The following is a 21,319-nucleotide window of genomic DNA, read 5'->3' as shown; positions in this document are numbered from 1 at the left end:
CCAATAAAGGTCTGCTTCTTGCTTCAGGGCAATTGCTTTCACCCATAGACAAATTTAAATCAATTGATTAAATCAACTAAAAGTCATTCAGCTACGTTTACTTCGACTCAAGAGGCAGAGAGTTTGGAGGGGGGGGAGGTCTCTTGAGGTAGATGTGGTGCTGCTTGGGGGGGCGGGAGCATCCTGAAGACATTCAAGGAACAGAAATATTGAAGGTGTTGGGGAACCTGTGGCCCTGAGGTTCTTGGACTCCAAATCCCATCAACCCCAGCCACTATGGCAAATGATATGGGGTGATGGGAGTTGGAGTCCTAATGTCACCTGGAAGGCCTCAGGCTTCCACAGCCTGGCTTTAAAAAAAGATGAGTGTTTACTTGGCTAGCTTACCAAAACGGCCTGCAGCAAGAGCTGAGCAAACACAACAGGAGAAGATCCCACCCATTTTTTTAGGGAGTGTCACAGCAGAACCCCTAGAGATCACCTCCTGGGATCCTTCTGCAAGAGCAGATGCAGCCACTGTGCTTGACACATTGGAACAAAACACCCTGTGCCTGTAATTTTGGACCTTCCAAAAGTGCAGCTATGGCACAGGTTTGTACCTGGCAAACCTTGTACAGTGGTACCTCGGATTACATACGCTTCAGGTTACAGACTCTGCTAACCCAGAAATATTACCTCGGGTTAAGAACTTTGCTTCAGGATAAAAACAGAAATAGTGCTCCGGCAGCGCGGTGGCCCCATCAGCTAAAGTGGTGCTTCAGGTTAAGAACAGTTTCAGGTTAAGAACAGACCTCCGGAACAAATTAAGTTCTTAACCCGAGGTACCACTGTACACAATTGGTGCTATCCACCCTCTATCACATCCCCACCAACACCAAACCTCCTGCCACTTGGCAAGGCTGCTTGTCTGGGTCTCCCATCCTAAAGACTCAGAAGACAAAATTCCGCAGTGGTGGCTTGGAGGCCGGATCCCGGCAGATCTTGAGAGAGAAATCCACAGCTCTTGCTGACTGGGTGAGGCAACCGAGGGAGACCACGTCAATGTTGGGCCCCACAAACTGAGCCACGTTATCCTCAGTGATCCCCCCGCTGGCTTCCACTGTCGCATGAGGGAAAGAGGCCTTCACCGTACTGGCTGTGGGGTGCAGGTCCTGTGTAGGAGGAGAATTGGGGAGTGGAGGTTAACGGGAACAGAGGCAGAGTCCACTCAAAAATCTCAGGGCTTATTCACACTTTGTTGCCTCGCTCTTTCCAGGCACAGGTGCATGTTTCAAGCTCCATGTCCGAGAATGGTGGGTTGGATTTGTTTTTTGTTTTTTTGCCCCTGAGCTTTCCCCACAGAAACCTGCTCTTTAGTGCTCAATTGGAGCAAACATCAATTCGGGTTTGCTCCGATTAAGCTTTAAGGAGTGGGTTTTCATGTGGGATGCAGAAAGAAAGGGAGCTTGGAGGTTTAAAGCATGTACCATGTCTGGAAAGAGCGGAGGAAAGGTAGGTGTGGGTAAGCCCTCAGTGTCAAAACTGAGGCCTAATTCTCAGATTGCCTTTGAGGGATAGTTGCTGTTGAAACTGGTTCTCACCCAGAGGGCCACATTGCCTTCTTAGGCAACTTTCAAGGGCCACAAGCTGGTGGGTGGAGCCAGAGGGAAAAGTCAGCAGGGCAACTAATGTCAATTTTACTTTTGTACTGTAGGCTAGCTACACAGTACAAAAAGGACACAGTGCTTGGGGTGGTAGAGTTGTGGGTTTTTTTAAACAAACACTAAAGTCTGCCCAAGGCTGAGTGAGGTGGAGGCACAAATCCATGCTGGAGTCAGATGAGGACTGGGGGACCACAGCAGTAAAAATCAAAAATGGATCAGTTCCTGAAGGGACTGGGTGTCATTAACGCAACGCTGTTTGACAGCACTTTTAAAGATTGTGGTGCTTTCACTTCATAGTTCCAAAAAATTCAAAAGTCAAGCCGTTTACAAAGCAATAAAAAGGCACAGACAGCAATCTCAGCTTCAGCACCTGTCCCCATCTTGGCCCAGCCAACTTTACCTGCGGAGCAAAGTTATCCAACATGATAATATCTGCACCACATTCTCCTGCCTCGAGAGCCTCTTCCAATGAACGGCACTCAACCTCCACCTTCAGGGCGAAGCCTCCGACGCGCCGGGCACTCCGGATAGCCTGTGGGAGGGTAACATTTTAAAAACAGGTATGAAGTAAGATAATGCACAGTGCAGAAAAGGTAAGGTTTAGGGGTTTTGGTTTGGTTTTTTTTTAAAAAAAAAACCTATTCCTGGTTATTGTAGAGTTCAAAATGTAATAAAAACAATTTGAAGAATCCCACTTATTCACCTCTAACGTAACAGTGAGACTTTAGCCTCTTCTGTACTGTATATTTAAAGCAGCATTTGCCACTTTAAGCATCATAGAAAGAATTGTTAGAAGACCTCTACTGCCCTCACACGACTACAATTCCCAGAGTTCCCCAAGAAGAGGGATTGATTGTTAAACCACTCTGGGAATTGTTACCCTGTGAGGGGTAGAGCTTGGCGATATATCGTCCAAAACCGGTTTGAAGTCCGCATCATGCTCTCTGTTTCATAATTTTTGACTTGGCAATAAATAGATCACAAATTAAGATGTGTGTGTGCTGTGCATAAATCACAATGTGGGGGGAAACCGTGAAGCCAGCCAGTGCCTCTACTTAACTCCATCCTTATTTCCAGTGCTTTCCCTCCCTAGAAAAATAGGTGCAGGAACTCCCACCTTTTTGAGATGGACAAGTGGTTGAGCTTTTTTTAAGGGAGCGCCAAAATTGTGCAGCTTTTTTTAGGGAGTGCCAACGCCACAGCTGCTTACGGCACCATCGATGCCGCCGCCCTGCCCAGATTGCTTGCTGCCTCCAAAGAGGTGCCAGAACTCACCACAAAGGGGCTGGAACTGCTTATTTCAGACATCATGATATATTGGTATATTTCGTGATGTTTAGCTGGTGCTCTATCTTGAAAACCAGATATCGCCCAGTGCTAGTGAGGGGAATCGTTTGCTAATAACTCTTGGCGCCTATAGCAAACTACAGTTCCCATGAGTCTTTGGGGCAATCCATGTTTCTTATGATGCAAGGTTCAGATGTGGCCTTGTTCTACCGCCATATGTGTCACACGGTGATGGAGGGAAGGAGAGACTGGCAAAGCAACACCCACCTGTGTGATGCCGCCTGATGCCCACACATGGTTGTCTTTCAACATGATGAGGCTCCCCAGGTCGTAGCGGTGGCAAGAAGCCCCTCCCACCAGGAGAGCATACTTCTCAGGCAGGCGGAAGCCTGGCGTGGTCTTCCTCGTCCCAGCCACCTCTCCATGCCAGCCAGATTCCCGCGCTGCTTGACACGCCTTGGCTGCTGACGTAGCAATACCACTGCACCGACCGATACAGTTCAGAGCCACCCGTTCGCCCAGCAATATATCTTTGGCTGGCCCACGCACTTCCGCCACCCGGCTGATTGGTTCTGCCCAGGCTCCCTCCGACTGGAGCCACTCCACAGAGCAGCCAACTTCAGCAAAGATGGCCTCAAAGAAAGGGAAGCCCGCTAAGACTCCTGGGGACTTGCAGAGGAGCACGGCACATTCCTGATGGTCACCGACAGCATAGCCACCGTAGTCGAAGGCAGGAGCATCTTCCCGCAGCCAGTCACAGGCTAGTTGACGCAAGCGGGCAGCGGGCAGAAGGTGTGAAAGATTTGGCTGGGAGGCCATGAAGACTAGGAAGAAGAAACCATAGAGATATTGGCAAAGGCATACCAGACAAAGCCCAATAAACTAATGGTGTCACCTAGGGGTAGGAATGAGGGGTGGGAATTGCTACCCTTTGCCTGATGGCAGCTCTCCCTAGTGGGAGGAGAAGGATGCTAAATTTGGTTATCTTCCTATGACTACCTAAAAACTCAGAAAATCTGGAATGTGATAATGTTTGGGTCCCTGTGTTGCTGGTGACTGCAAATGACCGTCTCTCTACTTGGACAAAGGGGCCACAGTCTGACAGCTGACCATTTCCTAGATATAGGTGCTTTTCAGATTATTTGAAGTGGGACTCACCTATAAGCTAGCTCCAGCTTCTGTGCCCCAATTTCTCCCCTATACACGAGAAGAAACAATAATATTACATCAGTAAACTGGACAATTTTTATTTTCTCCCCCCTTTCATTTTTTTTATTTTAGTGTAGAAATATAATGGGTTCAATTAAAAAACCCTGTTGGGGGAAAAAAGGAAGAAATGCTAATGGGACCTCCTGGGTAGTGTCCTCTTGTACAGGGTGCTAGCCAGCAACACCCTTTTGCAGGATATGCCAGTGTATTCTCTGCGCTGCCCCCCCAACCAGCAATCTGTCCCACCCTTACAAAAGTTTCCCAACATTCTGAGGCTGCCAAGCATATTCAGTTCTCATTGAACTGTTTTGGGGATTGTTATACTCACCCCCTTGTTTTTTTACTCGTGGTATGCTGTTAGTAAAAGGAAAGGAAGCAAGGTTCACCCTGGTTCATAGCAGCCAACTCCCAGGCCCCCCCCCAATAAAATAATTGAGGGGGCCAACTGCCCAAAAGTTAATGTGAATTGTCATTCAAATGATGTGTGTAAGCTGCTTCTTTTGACTGATTATATGGGTCAGGGCTTACCTGCTCGCCAATATTTTATTCAAGTTGACACCCCTGCCCTGGTTTTTCAGGGGGAGCAGGACACTGCCAGCCCCCACCTGCCTGCTTTCTTTCTTACTTAACAACCAGTCCAGCTCTCCTGCTGATCTGTACACAAAGTTTACACAGTGGTTAAACTATGGCCAATCTTTTGTGAGCATCTGTTCTGATTTGTTTACTATACTATGCAGACGTTCTCTGACAAGGACCATTCATCCTACATTCACCCCAAAGTTATTTGCAGGGTATTTCCATTTCTTTCCTGTAATCAGCTCACGTTTTGGAACACATTTCCCCATTACTTTCCAAATCTCAAGCAGCCCAGGTTTTTCTTTATTACTATTAAAGTCAATTGTTGTGTGAATAATTCCTGCAAAATACTGACAACAGCCTTGAGGCACTTAAAGTGGTTGCATCACTTTGCCCAAAGTCCCAGCTGAGGTTACCTCTAAAAAGTACTGTGTACTAGGGCAGAGGTGTGTGGGTGTGGGTGAGAGAGAGAGATGGGGGGGACGGGACTGGACTGCCTAAGCAAAGAGCCCTGCAGAACAGAGGTTAAAATCCAACTTTTCCTCATTAGGCTCACTTATTTTTTAATGGAAGGATGTGGTCAGTGCTTTTTTTGGGAGGATGCAGGGGTACGCATACCCCTAAACATTTTGTGAATCTAAGTTTGGCCTCATTGAGGGGCAGTATTTCAATATGAGTAGGAAAATGAGAGTACCCCTAAACATTTTTTAAAGAAAAAAAAGCACTGGATGTGGTTATTCTAACTTTTACCTGCTGCTAGTACTAGAGATATGTGTGTGTGTGTGTGTGTGTGTGTGTGTGTGTGTGTGAGAGAGAGAGAGAGAGAGAGAGAGAGAGGGTGAGAGTCTAGCATTTAAAGCCAAGAGCATTAAAAGGGATCTTTTAAAAAAGCAACATATTAAAGCAACACATTTCTCCCCAAACCCAACAAAATGCGAACCAATAAAGAAAAAACCAACTGTTAAGCCACAGTAACTAGACCAGACAAGGCAGTTCTAGGATTGCCCCTTCCACCCCTAAAGTCCTGTGGGCATCCCAGATGTAGCTAGTTTAAAAGAGGCAATGTTGGTTGCTTACCTGACTAGCCAGGCTCCAAAATGTCTCTCTGCAACTTTTTCGCTTGTCTAACTGGTTGCACAAGAGAAATTTCCTGAATTCCTGAGGGGTGGGAGGCTGTACAATGAGGGGTGGGATTAGGACCACGATGATTGCTTTTGGCACTTTGGACCCTTTTTCCCCCTTGTATAAATAACCTCTCCTGCACAGCTGTATCATATCAGGGCCAAAGTAGGCAAAGCTCCATCCAAAGGATCAGCAATCGCATGAGCAGCCTTTTAGAAGTATTGGAAAATAACGCAACAGAACATCTGCACCACTGGCAACATGGTGACGGTCTTTTCATTAAAATACTATTTCCAGCATTTGTTAAAAAGAAAATAGAATAGGGAGGGGGTAGTTATGGGAGCCGTACAGGATGATATGTGCATCATCGCCATCATCCGTGCCGGATTTACGTATAAGCTAAACAAGCAATAGTTTAGGGCCCCACTCTATTGGGGGCCCCAAAAAAATTTAAAGGAAAAAAAATCTGGATGTACAGATATCCAAAATATAAGATAAAAAACAAATAAAATAAAACCCACATATAGCAACAGTATTTTGTGTTGTGTAGCCTCCTATGATGTAAGTAATGGGCCCCACCTGCTAGCCTTCTCCCTAAAATATCACTGGTTTGCTCATTTCTCTCTCTTTCTTCTTAATTGTATTTCAGTTCAACAATTACTATGACAAAATACATATTTTGTTATGTGCAAATGGCTTTAGATACCTATTAGGTCCATAAATTACCATATATTCAACACAAAAAACAGCAACAATTTGTTGTTGACAAAGGACAGCTGGACATATAAAGGGCCCCATTACCTTCAGTAGCTTAGGGCCTCATCAAACCTAAATCCGGCCCTGGTCATCATCCGTGCTCCCTGTAAAAATCCAAATAAAAAAATTCCTTCCAGTAGCACCTTAAAGACCAACTAAGTTAGTTCTTGGTATGAGCTTTCGTGTGCATGCACACTTCTTCACGAAAGCTCATACCAAGAACTAACTTAGTTGGTCTTTAAGGTGCTACTGGAAGGAATTTTTTTATTTTGACTATGGCAGACCAACACGGCTACCTATCTACTACTGTAAAAATCCAGACAGCTCACATGAACTGTGCAGAAAAACCCTCTCAACTGGAAGCACCCTAAATTGCTGGAACTTCTATTTTTCTAGGGCTAAGGCCAGCGCAGCAACCCTTAAAATGAAAACGCAGATTTGAGAGGAGAATGCACAAGAAAGGACCAGCTGCAAGTTTTATGGATTCTTGCATCTTTCCTGACTGGGGAATCCGCGCCTTTCACGCAGTTTCCTCCCATATATATGCCTGTATTCGTGCACAATATTGAACCTATTATATTTCTTATATTTATATTATTTTTATTTGCTTATTCAGTATTAGTTTATGATATTTTATGATATTGTTGTGGCCGATATATGGCAGATATATATAAAGCCAGTCCGGATGTTTCTTTTCCTGTAACTCCTTGAGCCGGCCGCTTCTTTGCATATTTATGACTCTTTATCCCGGCGCCTCTTCCTTCTATACTCGCTATTTGTTGCCTCTCCTCCGATTGGGCGCGACCCTCGGCTCTTTTTGATTGGTTGCGGTATTCCTCTCGCCTTCCACCAGCCACCTTTGATTGGGCCGCAAGTGCGTTCGTCATACCGTTTGTACCCTACCAGAGCCCAGCTCAGTGGCGATGGTGGGTTGGCTTCCCTGCGCTGAACCCGGGAAAACGCGCGTGGCTTGTTAGAAGGGGTCGGATCCTGCCTGCTCTGTTGTCCTTTGGAGCCCAGGTAGGCTCTGTATGTTGCTTTGCTTTCGTTGAGAGCCGGGCATTAGAGTTGCAGAGAATACACTGAGGGGTGTGTGTGTGTGTGTACACCGGGGGGGAGGTTCTTAAGGGTGAGGGAAAGAGCCTTCTGCACATGCTCAAGTGATGTGCGCTCACTTCTATTTTTTCAGGGCGTGAGCCGTGCTACTGAAAGCAGACTTTATGCAGCTCAGCACTGGAGAGTATTGGCTTAGAAAAAATTATCATTCTGGGTGGGAGACACAGGCAGATGTGATGTCTTTACAACTCCCTATGTGCCTGCAGCAGAGAAGCCACAGAGTCTTGTGTAGGTGGAATAAGTTTGAAGCACGTGACTTCTCCCAAAGCATCCTGGGAAGTGTAGTTTGTTAAGGGTGCGTGGAATTGTTAAGTTACAAGTTCCCAGGACTCTTTGGAGGGAAGTGTTTTACATGTACAGTGCATAATGCAGCCAGAGATTTAGCCAACTGTGAAGACCCATTGAAATGAATAGACCTAACTGACTTAGGTCCATTAATTTCATTGGGTCTACTCTGAATATAACTTGGGTGGATACAAACTGCAGACAGTGTTCACATGTTGGAAAAGGCACAGGAGTTGCCATTCTCAGAGTTCCCTGTGAAGAGGGGTTGCTCTTTAAACTACCCTGGAAATTGTAACACTTGGAGGGGAATAGGGGTCTCCTAACAACTCTTGGCACCCTTAACAAACTACAGCTCCCATAATTCTTTGGGGGAAGCCATGACTTCTTAAAGTGGTATCACAAGGCTTTAAATGGTGTGAAAGACGCTTCGGCTAAATTCTTTATCCTTTGCTGCTAACAACCACTGTGTTCAGCAAGCTTCTCTCCCCACATCTCTTTCAGGCCTGGTCAATCATGGCATCATCAAAGAGGGCTGCCAGTGAGGGAAAGTATTGCAGAGACTGGGAGGAAGAGGAGGATTTGAAGGTCTGGCTTTGCCCTGTGGCAGGAGACAATGGCAAAGCAGCCTGCAGGTTCTGCAAGGCTACGATGCCTGCTGGCTACTCTGACCTCCGGCTGCACATGGCCACGGCTGAGCATCAGAAGCATTTGCCTCCAGGCTGTTCTGTGCCTTCGGCTGATGATGGGCTTGGTAACCTGAAGAATTCTGGTACAGGAGCCACCATGCCCAGGAGGACACAGGTAACAAACGGGAGATGTCCTATGAGTGGGTTGTGTTTCTGTGTGAGTTGTAATTCCAGAGTTTCTGGAAGCATATCCAGAATATCTTATCGGTATTGTGTATATATGTACCTCCAGAATATCCTGTGGATAGAAATATCCTATGGGTATGCATAGAAGTATATAGGTACAGTATAGCATATTCTATTATTACCATTATTACTACTATTATTATTAATATATATATATATATATATATATATGTGTGTGTGTATGTATATATATATGTATGTATATATATATATTGGGGCTTTTGGCCAGCAGGGAATAGATTAGTGCTTGACTTAAAATAGCTGCCAGGTTTAGCTCGCAACTCCCAATCTCAACAATTTTAAACTGCCAATAGCAAACTGATGGAAAAAATCCTTACTAGTTGGTTGGAATGAAGGCGCACAGTTACCGTGACTTCCTTCGCCAGGCATTGTTCCCATCGGCCAGTTCACCAAAGGCAAAAGAGGAAGAAATGGATGAGGCGTTGGTGAGGAATGGAAATTCAGCAGAGGTGTTTCAGTTCAGCGCTGAGCCTACCTTGGAAGACATGTGAGACACCTTCCTTTCTCTCTTCCCACCTCACAGGCCCCACATTTATGGCTGATTATAACTTCACCCTCTCCTTCCCACCCCCAAATCTGAACCAGTGTACAGGGGTCATTGGTGCTGTTTGGGACTGGTAGGGCAGAAGGCGGGGAGACTAACAGTAGGTGGCGCCAGAGCCACTGTAGGTGGAGCCATCCCAACTGGTTGTAAGTAAAGAGCTGCTGTGGCAGTGCCTCCTTTGCCCTAATGGACCAGCCTCTGCTGAACACAACATCAACCTCTCTTCACCTCTCTGTCTCTCCCACAGCCGAAGACTCCAGTCTGGTTTCACAGCCGAGCGTGGCTGGGGGAAGTACCACCAGCCTCGGAATCTGCTGCTTGCCCTCGTCGGGGAGGTTGGGGAGCTGGCGGAGCTCTTGTGAGTACGGGTGATGAGATTGCAGAGTAGGCCTCCCTCCACGGGCAGTATTTTGGGGAGGGAGGGGAAGGGAAGGAGAGATGTAGGCCTAAAGGTGCTTTCATAGAAACAGAAGGGTCCTTGGCGATCATCTGATCCAGCCTTTGCCAAGCTGGTGCCCTCCAGAGGTTGTTGGACTACAACTCCCATCAACTGGCACCACCTCCTGAGGTAGTCTGTTCCACTGTCAAACAGCTCTTACTGTCAGAAAGTTCTTCCTGATGTTTAGTCAGAATATTTCTTGTAACTTGAATCTGTTGGTCGAGGCCTGTCCTCCAGAGCAGGAGAGAACCAATTTGCTCCATCTTCCATGGGACAGCCCTGGAGATATTTGAAGATGGCTATCATATCTCCTCAGTCTCAGTGGAACGGTTTCCCTCTGGAGGTTGTGGACTCTCCTTCCTTGGAGGTTTTTAAGCAGAGGTTGGGCGGCCCTCTGTCATGGACGCTTTAGCTGAGATTCCTGCGTTGAAGGGGGTTGGACTAGATCACCCTCAGGGTCTCTTCCAACCCTACAGTTCTGTGATTCTTTTCCAGGCTAAACATACCCAGCTTCTTCAACTGTTCCTCATAAGGCTTGGTTTCCAAACCCTTGATTGTCCTCTGCACACGTTCCAGATTGTCAGTATCATTCTTAAGTGGCATTGCCCAGAACTGGGCACTCAGGGTAACACTTCATGCATCTGAGGGAGTGGTCTGCAGTTGACGAAAGCTTACGCCACAATAAAGTTGTTAGCCTTCAAGATGGTGGCAAAGTGGACCCCTTTTCAGCCCTAGAGGCGCATTCCCCTTTCCTGGAGACAAGGTGGGCAGAGCAATCAGTCTAAATTTTATCTTCGTAGCCTAGGTTAATGTCCACACTCATCTCTCTCTGCCCTTCAAGAGGCATGGTTGGTGTTCAATTTGAGCCAGGCAAAACCTCTCAAGGAGGCTGGGGGAAGAGGGTGAGGCCTAAGCAGAGTTCCAAGAGCATGGCAGAGAGGCCTAGTGGGTGCAGTCAGCCCTCAGGTGCCTCCCTCCTGCTTTAAGGTGTCCCAAGAGCCTTTGTTGGCTTTGCTGCAACAAACCACCACGACCTCCCTTTGGAAGCTTCGAATCCCTTCTTAGCTCCTTCCCCTCCTCACTCCATCGTTTCTCCCCTGTTGCCCTTTAGCCAGTGGCGGGAAGAAGCCCCCGAAGGCCTCCCGGGCTGGACGGCGCCCGAGCGCGAAGCCCTCTCCGACGAGCTCAGCGATGTCCTCATCTACCTGGTGGCTCTGGCGGACAAGTGCCGCGTGGACCTTCCCTCGGCCGCCCTCCGCAAGATAGAGAAGAACCGCCTCAAATACCCAGCTGAGCGAGTTTATGGGTCGTCCAAGAAATACACCGAATATGAGAAACAACAGGACGGTGCTGCTGTTTCTTCCGGAGCAGCGAGGGGAGAAAACTTTTGTGTGGCTTTGGGAGCCTCCCGTCCTCCGGACACAAGCTGTGGGGACTCAAATGGCACAGGGGCTTCAGGGCTCAGGCAGGGCAGCGCCTCAAAGCAGGCCTCTGCTTTGTCGTAGTCTTTTGTGAGAGGAGTCTAGAAAGCGCTAATGCAAAGGGAGCGATGTGGGGAGGGAAGGGTGCTGCCATTATCTCCTCCCTCCTTTTACATTTTTGAAGGTTTAGATGATGCTCACTCCATTGAGGAAGGGAGCCCTATCTGGCAGGGGAATTGAAAGTGACTAGTCTGTGGGGGAAGGCCCTTCGCTCTACGCAGGCATTATGACTTTACCTCAGATGTGAAACGGACAAGGGCCTTGTACACACTTGGCCTCCTGACTACGGCCCAGTTAGATGCCTCCATCTTAGTTTTTGTTTTTTAAGAAAAGAAGCCGTGGGAAGCTGCCTGTTTGAACTGACAAATGGGAGGTTAGGGCTGCTTTGCATCTGGATTTTTCCTCAAGCTTTTTCCCCACTGTCCATTGGTGTGTGTGGAAGAGATGCATTCCCCCCATGGGTGTAAGGGCAGCTTGAAAAGCCCCTTTAAGCAGGGAAATGGTTGGAGCAGGGACCCTCGCCAGGGTCCTTCCTCTGCTCAAACTGGCAGTCTACTGTGGCTGTTTTCATTTTAATACGTACACTGCCTTCAGCTCCTGAGAGACTATATCTTTTTCAGGCTGCGTCGTTGTACATCCAATCAACAACCATATTGTCTTTCTTGGTTACAGCATTACATTGAGAGCTTAAGAGTTACAAGTTTTCTATTCTGGAAAAAATGACTTGTTTTAGTATTGTCTCCTTGAGGCCTCATCCGCTGCCCAGTTTTTCAGCTATCCACATGACCTCATGGCCCACGTTTCAAATAATAGTGCAGCACTTTTGTTGCTGAGTACTTTTGTCTGTCACAGTTAAATTTGTCTGGAGAAATAATCCTGAATCAAGTGGAAGTGAAAATAGGAATCCGTAGAGGAGCATCTGTTTGATGACAGGCTTCTTTGGAGATACATATTTTGTGCTTGATAGTTTGTGGAAAAGTAGATGCAGATAAATGATTTGGAGATCTGTTAGGAAGCCAGTCTTCAGCCTTGTAAAATACATTTTATTTCCATTGAGCAGTTAGTCATTGTGTCTTATTGAAAGATACTAAAACAGTCAGTGGACAATGGTGGGGCGAGGGGGCGGGTTGGAGAAAGAAGGTGTGTGTGTGTGTATACACACACACACACACACACACACACACACATATATATATATATATATGATAGACAAGTTATCCAGTGTGATAATTTCTTAAGACAGGGTTGGGGGATCTGTGGCCCTCTGCATATTGTGGGGACTCCAACTCCCATCAGCCTCAACTAGCATGGGCAAAGATCAGGGATGTTGGGAGTTGTAGTCCAGTAACATCTGGAGGTCCACAGGGGTTTTCTCTCTCAAATACATAGTATACCCACCAACACTTAACTCTCCCATTTCCATTACCGGTGTGGCCCCTTGCTTTGGCCACATAGAAGCAGAATTAAGTCCCTTTCCATCGGGATTCTCATAGCACTGCTGCCTTTCAGAGGTTGTCACACTGCTCCCCTTTGCTCTGCAGCATCTGTGCCTGCATCTTCTGCAGCATTTCCTGCATCCGACGGAGCTGGACAAAGAGAGAGAGAGAGATGCTCAAGTTGCACTTGCCTTTGGGGTGGACCCACCTTTTTTGTATCGCTTGCCAAGTGCTAAGATGCAGCTCCTGAGGGACTCAGATCTAACATCGGACAGGGTCAGCAACTGCTCACTCCAAAGGAAAACACAAACACAAAGCCTTAAAACATGCAAAGACTCACCTCCTCGTCTTTCTCGCGAATTAATTTCTCCGTCTCGGCCAGAGGCAGGAGTGGCAGCTCAGTGGCACTTTGACGTGACAGTTTCCTAGTGAGGCGAAAGAGAGTTGGTGATAGAGCATGGGAAGATCCTGGCTCCTGCTTGTACATTAGCTCTGGGGGAAGGCTGTAGCCTTGGGGTAGAGCACACCTGCCTTGCATGTGGAAGGTCCTGGGTTCAATCCCCGGCGTCTCCAGGTAAAGCTGGCGGAGAACCCTGCCTGAAAATCTGGAAAGCTGCTCCCAGGCAGTGTAGACCAGCGTTCTTCAACCTGGGGTGCCCAGTCATAGCTGGACAACAATTCCCATCAGCCCTGACCACTGGCTAAGCTGACTGGGAGCGATGGGAGTTGCAGTCCAACAATATCTGGGGACTCCAGGCTGAAGAACAATGGGTGCAGGGCATTGCTGGGCTAGACGGACAAATGGCCGGACTCTGCGCAAGGGAGCTTGCTATGTTCACTGGATCATACCAATAAAGCAGTGCAGCATAGCGGCAAAGAGTGAGTGTAGCATGGCAGGAAGATAATGGGTGTAAGGCAGGATTCCCGGTTAACTATGAACAAACAGCAAGCTAGTGTATGCAGCACATTCCGCCCTGCCTGCAAGCAGGGAGTGGGCTACATATGTACCCCTACCTGAAGCATAACTAACACGTCCCCTCGCAGCTCTTTCCCCCAGTCCTTAAGCCAGGATGTGGGGAACCTTTGGCCCTCCAGATGTTGCTGAACTAAGACTCCCATCAAGCCTAGCAAGGTAGGACCTGGGATGATGGGAGCTGTAGTTCAGCAACATCTGGATGGGCAAAGGTTCCCCACATCTGCCTTAAAAGCAATTTGTTAAATTGCCAGTAGGGAGTTAAGGAACTGGGAACTGCCAACTTACTCCTTGGTATTTGCTGGATAAAACTTCGTCTTTTTAAAGGATATATCAGTGTGGAGTGTGCGCAGTTCCATTTTATGATCATTTTCTTGTCTTGAATTAACCAGACTCCCTCCAGCCTCTTCGTTCATCTCACAACTCAGCCCTCTGCCCTGGCCTGTCCAAATCCTCTTCCCTTACAGAAAACAGAATCTGCTTACGCGCGGCTGCTGCGGTCTCGTGCCCCAGGTCTGGTCAGACTCTGAATGCACTGCGCGCGGTAGTTTTCGTAATGGACTTCGTGGGTCACATCCTTTAAGTCCTGCATATGGGTTTGAATCAGCATGTTCCGAAGTTTGAGGAAGTCGCAGTGAGCCGCATTTTCCACTAGGGGGTGGGGTGGGGGAAATAGGAAGTCGAGATCAGTAACTTCCTTTGACACAGCGCCCTCTGCTGAGTGCCCTCTTAATGCAACTTACCTTCCACTGTCCCCCAAGGATATTGCCGTCCCCGGAACACTTTGTCCTTCAACTCCTTGACCACCTGACTGGATCCAATTACAGCAAAGGGGATGCTTTGCTGCAGGAAGAACGCCAATGAGGCCTATTATTGCCCCACCTTTTCCATCCCACCCGACACTTCTCCCCCACAGAGGGAAGACCAGAGTTCCTCACCTTCATCTCCGCATCCTGAGCTTTGAACTCTTCGTCTTCATCCGAGTCACAGTCAGGAAACTCGTAGATATTGATCCCGTTTTCCTCTAACTCCTGCCGGATCTGTATGTCCAAAGGAATCAAAATGTGGAGCTAAAATAGCCATGAAATGTAGCTGTGCAGAGGACAGGACTAGCAGTGGGGTGTGTGAAGAAATTGGCTCCAGGGGTGCAGGTATTGCAATGAGATTTCCTGTAGAGAGTACTGGAGGCTCCATATCCTTACAGTGAGGTGTTTACTTCAGACAAGTGAGCTACTTGCTGCATTCATCTGTTCCAACCCAGCATATATGAGTTTCCCCTGCAACGCCCCTTTCAGATGCCTCCCACAGGAACATCGGGGGCTGCCCCACATGGTGCCAGGCCATTGGTCCATCCAGCTCAGTATCGTCTACATTGATTGACAGAGACTCTCCAGGGTTTCAGGTAGGGAGTCTCCCTGGAGAGGCTGGGGATTGAACCTGGGACCTTCTGCATGCAAAGCAGATGCTCTTCCAGCTGAGCTACGGTGGCCCTTCCCCTTTCTCACCTTCTCTTTCTTGTGTTTCACCTCTGTTGGAGTCAAGCTGTCCGCCTTTCCAATCACCGGCACAATATTGACTTTGTCGTGGATGGCTCGGAGGAATACAATGTCCAGGGGGCGGAGCCTGTGGTAGAGTGGCGGGATCAAAATCCTTGACCCCTGTTTTCAGAGCCCCTAGCAGTTCTGCCTCCTACCCCCCACTAACCCCTGGAGTCTCGAAGCTGGGCTTGTTTGCACAATTTGTGTTGAACTGTGATTGCCCCCTCTCGCCATTCATTTCATTTTTTAATTAAAAAATGAAAAAACAATCAGGATTCCAGTCCACTTAAGATCTGGCTGCCAGGTTTGTGCCGATAAGCTGGACCGTCAGCTGTAAAGGAAGTTGGCACATGCTCAGTGGCACTTTATTATGCTGCCGCTCATCCAAGAAGAAGGAGGAGGAGGAGAAGAAGAAGGAGGAGAAGAAGAGGAAGAGTTTGGATTTGATATCCCGCTTTATCACTACCCAAAGGAGTCTCTAAGTGGCTAACATTCTCCTTTCCCTTCCTGCCCCACAACAAACACTCTGTGAGGTGAGTGGGGCTGAGAGACTTCAAAGAAGTATGACTGGCCCAAGGTCACCCAGCAGCTGCATGTGGAGGAGCGGAGATGCGAACCCGGTTCCCCAGATTACGAGTCTACTGCTCTTAACCACTACACCACACTGGCTCTCAGCAATGAACTAGGTGCTGGAAATAAATACCATGGAGAGCTGCTATCCTTTCAAGCACTGAAAGACATGATCCTGACTCCCTATGGCCACACCCTAAAGCTCCACACATCTTACCCGTGTCCAAAGGGTGACAGGACATAGAGACAGCAGTGGACACGCCCATCCTGAATGTTCTTGCGGTCCAAGCCGCTCTCATCTCGAAAGTACTGCTCAAACTGGGAATCAATGTAGTGGGCAATTGGCTTCCAGCTGCAGTAGAAACCAGGTAGGAGAAGAAAGGGGGGTGAGGTGGTGAGAAGGCCCCATTGCTAGTCAGAATCATACACACACACCCCACCAAATCCTAGTTTCCTTAGCTACATTTACGTAATGAGGGGGACTACAGCCTGGATTGGTCTTTAAAGGCCAGGAGGAAGATCAGCTACTTCCACATAGACACATATCACTTGCCTGTTGTCCGGGGGAATGTCATAGGGCATCAAAGTTCTATCTGAGACATAGCAACAAACCATGGTTTCCTGTGGCGTGTGAGCTATAGATTGTCCACCAAGCCAGGATCTTAAGCCCAGTTTGGTTGGCATCACGTATGAATCCGAAAGCTATGGTTTGGCCAATTGCTTCGCTCTCAAAGGCCACTGCTTACAAGAGAATCTGGGGGTTCTCAAGATAAGGCGGGGAAGAAAGTAGGGGCGCACACTGTTATTTGCTTGTAACATCTGAAAAAGTTAACGTAAGCCATGGTTTGAGGTCTCAATGCAAACCAACCGTCTGTGGTGCTCGCTCTATAGTGAAAACCAGTTATTGGAATAGGGTGGGCAATCCTTTTTTTTGGTCAACAGCCACATGTCCTCCAGGATAATCTTGCCAAGGTTTATATACAAGAAGTGGGCGGGACCTGTCTTTTCTCTTCCTCGCTGCCCTCCTCTTATTTCTCTTTCATATACTGCTTTCCCTCCTCCGGCCACTTGCCCACTTCTGCACTAGATGTTATAACTGGGTGCTGAACATGCATGTATGAACTCTTTCCTCATCCCCCATCCTTTGGGCTTTCAAAAGTAGACAACATATGCTTTCTTCACTTTACTCTCAAAGACCCAATAAATACTGGCTTTCAGCACCCCTAAATTTGGACCCACTTCCCACCCATGAATCCTTGATTTCCCCAGATCTGGGTCCCAGATCCCACCTTCCCTGCTATAGCACCTTATTCACCCCTGTGCTTCTTCAGAACTGGGGCACAGGAATACATCCAGCTGGCCTCTTACCACTCAGTGTTGTCCACCGCATCTCCAAATCCTGGGGTATCGATCACCGTCAATTTCACTTTCACTCCCCTTTCTTCAATGTCTACTGCATGCTTGACAATTTCCAAAGTCTGGGGGATCCTGCCTGTGACATGGGGGAGGCAGGGCAGTAATAGCACTGGGGTCACACTCTCAGCTCTCCCCACCCCATCCAAAAACATTGCAGACTGGAGCTGCCAGCAGTCCTTACCTTGTGCATCCGGAAGTATCCGGTCTTTATATAGATCTGTCAAGAAGAGGCTATTGACAAGAGTGGATTTTCCCAGCCCAGATTCTCCTATTGGATGAAAGAATGTCAAGGTATCAGCTGATGATCCTTGAACTTGGAGGAACTTGATTAAGACGGGAATAAGCCTGAGAGACTAGTTTTCTGGTTTTCAGGTCTGGAGATGCCTCCTGTACTGATCATCTTTCAGTTATGTCTCCAAATTTTGCAATACAGTCCTTGGCTCAAAAAATGCACCAACTTGAAAATGCATATTTTTTTAAAATAAGACAGTTTAGAAATGCTTACAGTGAGATAAAGTACAAATTTACTTATCATTTAAACAAATCATACGGGTGTTGTTTTTTCTAAATGTAGATTAATGCAGCAGTGGTACAAAAACGAATTTATGAATAAACATAGTAATTTAACACGGTCTGGAAAGAGACTGGTCTGTCCAGCCCTAGTCAGGATTCTGATTTCTGTCCCTACCTCTGGAAGCAGAATATATCCTAGTGCAGGCTTCCTCAACCTCAGCCCTCCAGATGTTTTGAGACTATAGTTCCCAGCATCCTTGACTACTGGTCCTTCTAGCTAGGGATCATTGGAGTTGTAGCCCAAAAACATCTGGAGGGCCGAGGTTGAGGAAGCCTGTCCTAATGGGTTCGAGGAGCAGGCCTGAGAGACTCGCCTCTCCTATGACACTAAGAAGTGGGTGTGTCTCAAGATACATTCTAGTGTGGCTTGGAACAAAAGGCAGCCAAATTGCCCACTGATCAGTCGCCATCAGTGCTTTGACCAGGAGTTGGGCACCTTTCTTCAGGGCAATCGCTTCTGGTCACACTTTCAGGGTCCACTAGCCAATGGTGGGCAGGCCAGAGACAAAAGTGGGCCAAGCCATTCATGTGAATGCTACCACTGTATAGTAGGTTAGCTTCTACACAACCACACTCACCCATTCTTCTCTATCCAGACAGCCAAAAGGCTTGATCACAGGTCAAAGCAATGGCAGACCTTGGGCTTTAAAATTTCAGCAGCGCCACCAAAAGGAGGAGGAGTATCAGGAAGAATGGATGAAATTTAAAGACTATTTAGCTAAATATGTTAAGATAACTTAATTGGAAAAGCTTGCAAATAATAGATAGGCTTAGGATTTAAATATGTAAGGATAAGACTTAAGATGTTTAAAGCTAAATTAGAAAGAATGAAAGATGTTAAGTGATCAAGTTAATTTTTTGAGAAAATCGATTTTGGAAAACTGTTAAAATGATATATAATGAAATTCAACCAAGGGGATTTGAGGAAGTCACTTAATAATGTTGCCAAGATTTAAACAGGATGTATGTATGTATGTATGTATGTATGTTTGTTTTGAATTTTTGAAAATTAATTTTAAAAAAAACTTCAGCAGCGCCTTGTGCGACGCCAAATTTCAGTGCCCTCCCCCCCCAACTCGCCTGCCGTTGTTTGTCATTGTTGCATAGCGCCCTGCAGCACCCTCTCAGCTCGGCACCCAATGTGGGGGAACCAGTCGTGCTCCCCTAAATCCACCTTTGGTCAAACAAAAAGAATGTGTGGTGTTCAAAGCCCAGTCAGGGACGGGGAGGAGAGGGTTATGGCCCTGAGGACCAGGCAGAGAGGTCTGAATGGCTGCACTTGCTGCGCAAGCCAGAGTCTCTTCCACAACCTGGTCTGAACCATGCAAAATCCAACACTAAAGGGCACCTCTTCATTTTCCAAGACAAAACAGCCGGTCTGCAATAGCATGGAAAGGAAAGAGAGCCGCAGGGAGTGTGTCTGGGTGCATTCAGGGGTGTTGGAGCTGGTGAGGATGGAGAAAGTGGGTCTTCTCAACACGTTACCTGCAACCATCAGAGTGAAATCGAACCCCTTCTTTACGGACTTTCTGTGGACTTGGGTGGGCAGAGTTGCAAATCCAACGTAATCTTTGTCCTGAGGCAGACAAGAAAGATAGGGTCAGGAAGAGGCGTCCCACTGTCTGGTCCTTCCAAGGTGTTCAGAGAGAGACCCAAAAGAAAACAACTCAAAGGAATAAAGGCAAAAGAGAGTCCCTCTTATGGGTTTCTTACCATAATTGGTCTCTAGTTGTACGGAGGAGACGCTGCAGGGGTGTCAGTGTGCACCTTGTTGGCTCAGACACCAACTTCCTGTGGCAGTGAAACAGGAAGCCAGATCTGCACCCGTATCAGAGCATCGTCATCTCCCATTGGCTGGCCTATTTTCGTTTCCCTCCTTTCCTTCCACCTGTGGGTAGCGCACATTTCAAGTTAAAATATCACTGCTTGGAAGGTTGTGTGGGAGCTGACTGACACACTGCCTTTTCCTCAGCTCTTATGCTCATGGGACAAGTTTGTAAATGGTGACTGAGGTCACTTCTCGCCCCCTTGCTGCGACCCATTTCCTCACAAAAAAACAGTGCTCAAGGGGGCTTATGAAACAAGCACACACAGAAGAGAGGCTTTGGGTACATTCACATTGCCACTTACTCTGCATTCAGTGCGCTCCCTGTGCCGGTTTTTGAAGCTGCATTCGCATGCCGCTTAGCCACAAGCCGTATCAGACCTGTAGTTTCTTGGCAAATACTGCTGTTTGGTGCGTTTTCCCCTCTAACCAGGTTCAGTCCAACTAGAAAACTTAAGCCACATTCACTTTGTACTTAAAAATGGTGTGGACATTTGAGACAGGCATCACACATGCGCAGACAAGCATGCATGCACAGGTGACAACTTCACGAAAAAGAAATAAAATCATTATTGAAATCATCAAATCAAGAGAACACATTTTTTGTGTGGATGAGGAGAGTTAGACCTAATACAGTGGTACCTCAGGTTATATACTCTTCAGCTTACATATGCTTCAGGTTACAGACTCCGCTAGCACAGAAATATTACCTCAGGTTAAGAACTTTGCTTCAGGATGAGAACAGAAATCGTGCTCCGGCAGCGCGGCAGCAGCAGGAGGCCCCATTAGCTAAAGTGGTGCTTCAGGTTAAGAACAGTTTCAGGTTAAGAACGGACTTCCAGAACGAATTAAGTTCTTAACCCAAGGTACCACTGTATAAAGGAGATTACCCAGTGAAAGCAAGCTCACACCTCTCACTGAGTTTGTATACGTACTTAAGGTACATATGTAAGAGGCTCGTTTGTAATTATATTTTGAGAATGATTCATGTTCTTATGTGTTGATTTATACTTTCTGGATGTCCCGTGATCTAGTGCTGGATTTACGTATAAGGTAAACAAGCTATAGCTTAGGGCCCCACACTCTTGGGGCCCCCAAAAAATTTAAAAGGAAAAAACAACTGGATGTACATTTCCAAAATATAAAACAACAACACCTACATACAACAAGTGTTTTGTGTTGTGTAGGCTCCTATGATGTAAGTAATGGGCCCCGCCTGCGAGCGTACTCCTTAAAACATCACTGGTAAAATACATATTATGTGCAAATGGCTTTAGATACCTAGTACATCGATAAATTACCATATAGCGTATATTCAGCATAAAAAAACAGCGACAATTTGTTGTTGACCAAGGACAGCTGGACGTATAAACCTAAATCCGGCCCTGCCATGATCATATTATGAAGCAGCTCTTTCTGTGCTATAAATCAAGCCCTGCTAGGAGGCGATTCTTTTTGTTTTCCAATATATTTCTTATCAATAAAAATAAACCTGTGTGTTGTGAGCAATTTTGATTCTGAAAGTGTGGCCCAGAAAAGAAAAGAAAAGAAAAAGCCTTTGAGCCTCTGCATTGGCTCTCTCGCAGTTTCCTTCTGTATTGTGTCTGTTCCCCACCCAGCCTCTAGGGGGCTCCTGC

General features: G+C 47.1%; 3 protein-coding genes across 7 annotated transcripts; 1 reads left to right on the top strand and 2 right to left on the bottom strand.

Moving 5' to 3' along the window:
• Positions 1-736: 736 nt before the first annotated feature.
• QPRT (quinolinate phosphoribosyltransferase) lies at positions 737-6,150 on the bottom strand. 4 transcript variants are annotated; one of them, XM_083469234.1, is made up of 5 exons: positions 5,793-6,150; positions 4,089-4,127; positions 3,198-3,754; positions 2,134-2,175; positions 737-1,151 (listed from the first exon to the last, which is right to left on the bottom strand). In XM_083469234.1, exons 3-5 carry the CDS (start codon positions 3,747-3,749, stop codon positions 930-932), a joined length of 816 nt encoding a protein of 271 aa, XP_083325360.1. In that variant the 5' UTR covers positions 3,750-3,754; positions 4,089-4,127; positions 5,793-6,150; the 3' UTR covers positions 737-929. The 4 variants fall into 4 exon arrangements, with proteins under 4 accessions (XP_083325360.1, XP_083325357.1, XP_083325359.1 ...); XM_083469231.1 differs by having other exon boundaries at positions 2,044-2,175; positions 5,793-6,144; XM_083469233.1 differs by lacking the exon at positions 5,793-6,150 and adding an exon at positions 4,668-5,151 and having other exon boundaries at positions 2,044-2,175.
• Positions 6,151-7,466: 1,316 nt separating this feature from the next.
• Positions 7,467-12,407, top strand: DCTPP1 (dCTP pyrophosphatase 1). The gene is made up of 5 exons (XM_083469230.1): positions 7,467-7,613; positions 8,496-8,795; positions 9,253-9,374; positions 9,679-9,789; positions 10,982-12,407. The coding sequence occupies exons 2-5, from the start codon at positions 8,508-8,510 to the stop codon at positions 11,373-11,375; spliced, it is 915 nt and encodes a 304-aa protein (XP_083325356.1). The 5' UTR covers positions 7,467-7,613; positions 8,496-8,507; the 3' UTR covers positions 11,376-12,407.
• Positions 12,408-12,523: 116 nt separating this feature from the next.
• SEPTIN1 (septin 1) lies at positions 12,524-21,292 on the bottom strand. Of its 2 annotated transcripts, XM_083469220.1 has the most exons (12): positions 21,175-21,292; positions 19,571-19,745; positions 19,343-19,433; positions 17,466-17,552; positions 17,237-17,360; positions 16,086-16,220; positions 15,266-15,383; positions 14,699-14,800; positions 14,504-14,603; positions 14,246-14,411; positions 13,128-13,212; positions 12,524-12,937 (listed from the first exon to the last, which is right to left on the bottom strand). In XM_083469220.1, exons 2-12 carry the CDS (start codon positions 19,571-19,573, stop codon positions 12,857-12,859), a joined length of 1,092 nt encoding a protein of 363 aa, XP_083325346.1. In that variant the 5' UTR covers positions 19,574-19,745; positions 21,175-21,292; the 3' UTR covers positions 12,524-12,856. The 2 variants fall into 2 exon arrangements, with proteins under 2 accessions (XP_083325346.1, XP_083325347.1); XM_083469221.1 differs by lacking the exon at positions 21,175-21,292 and having other exon boundaries at positions 19,571-19,796.
• Between the last annotated feature and the right edge of the window lie 27 nt (positions 21,293-21,319).

The sequence above is a fragment of the Podarcis liolepis genome (genome assembly GCF_965112155.1).
Source record: "Podarcis liolepis genome assembly, chromosome: 13".
Lineage (NCBI taxonomy): Eukaryota > Metazoa > Chordata > Lepidosauria > Squamata > Lacertidae > Podarcis > Podarcis liolepis.
This window is presented reverse-complemented; position numbering and strand designations above follow the sequence as displayed.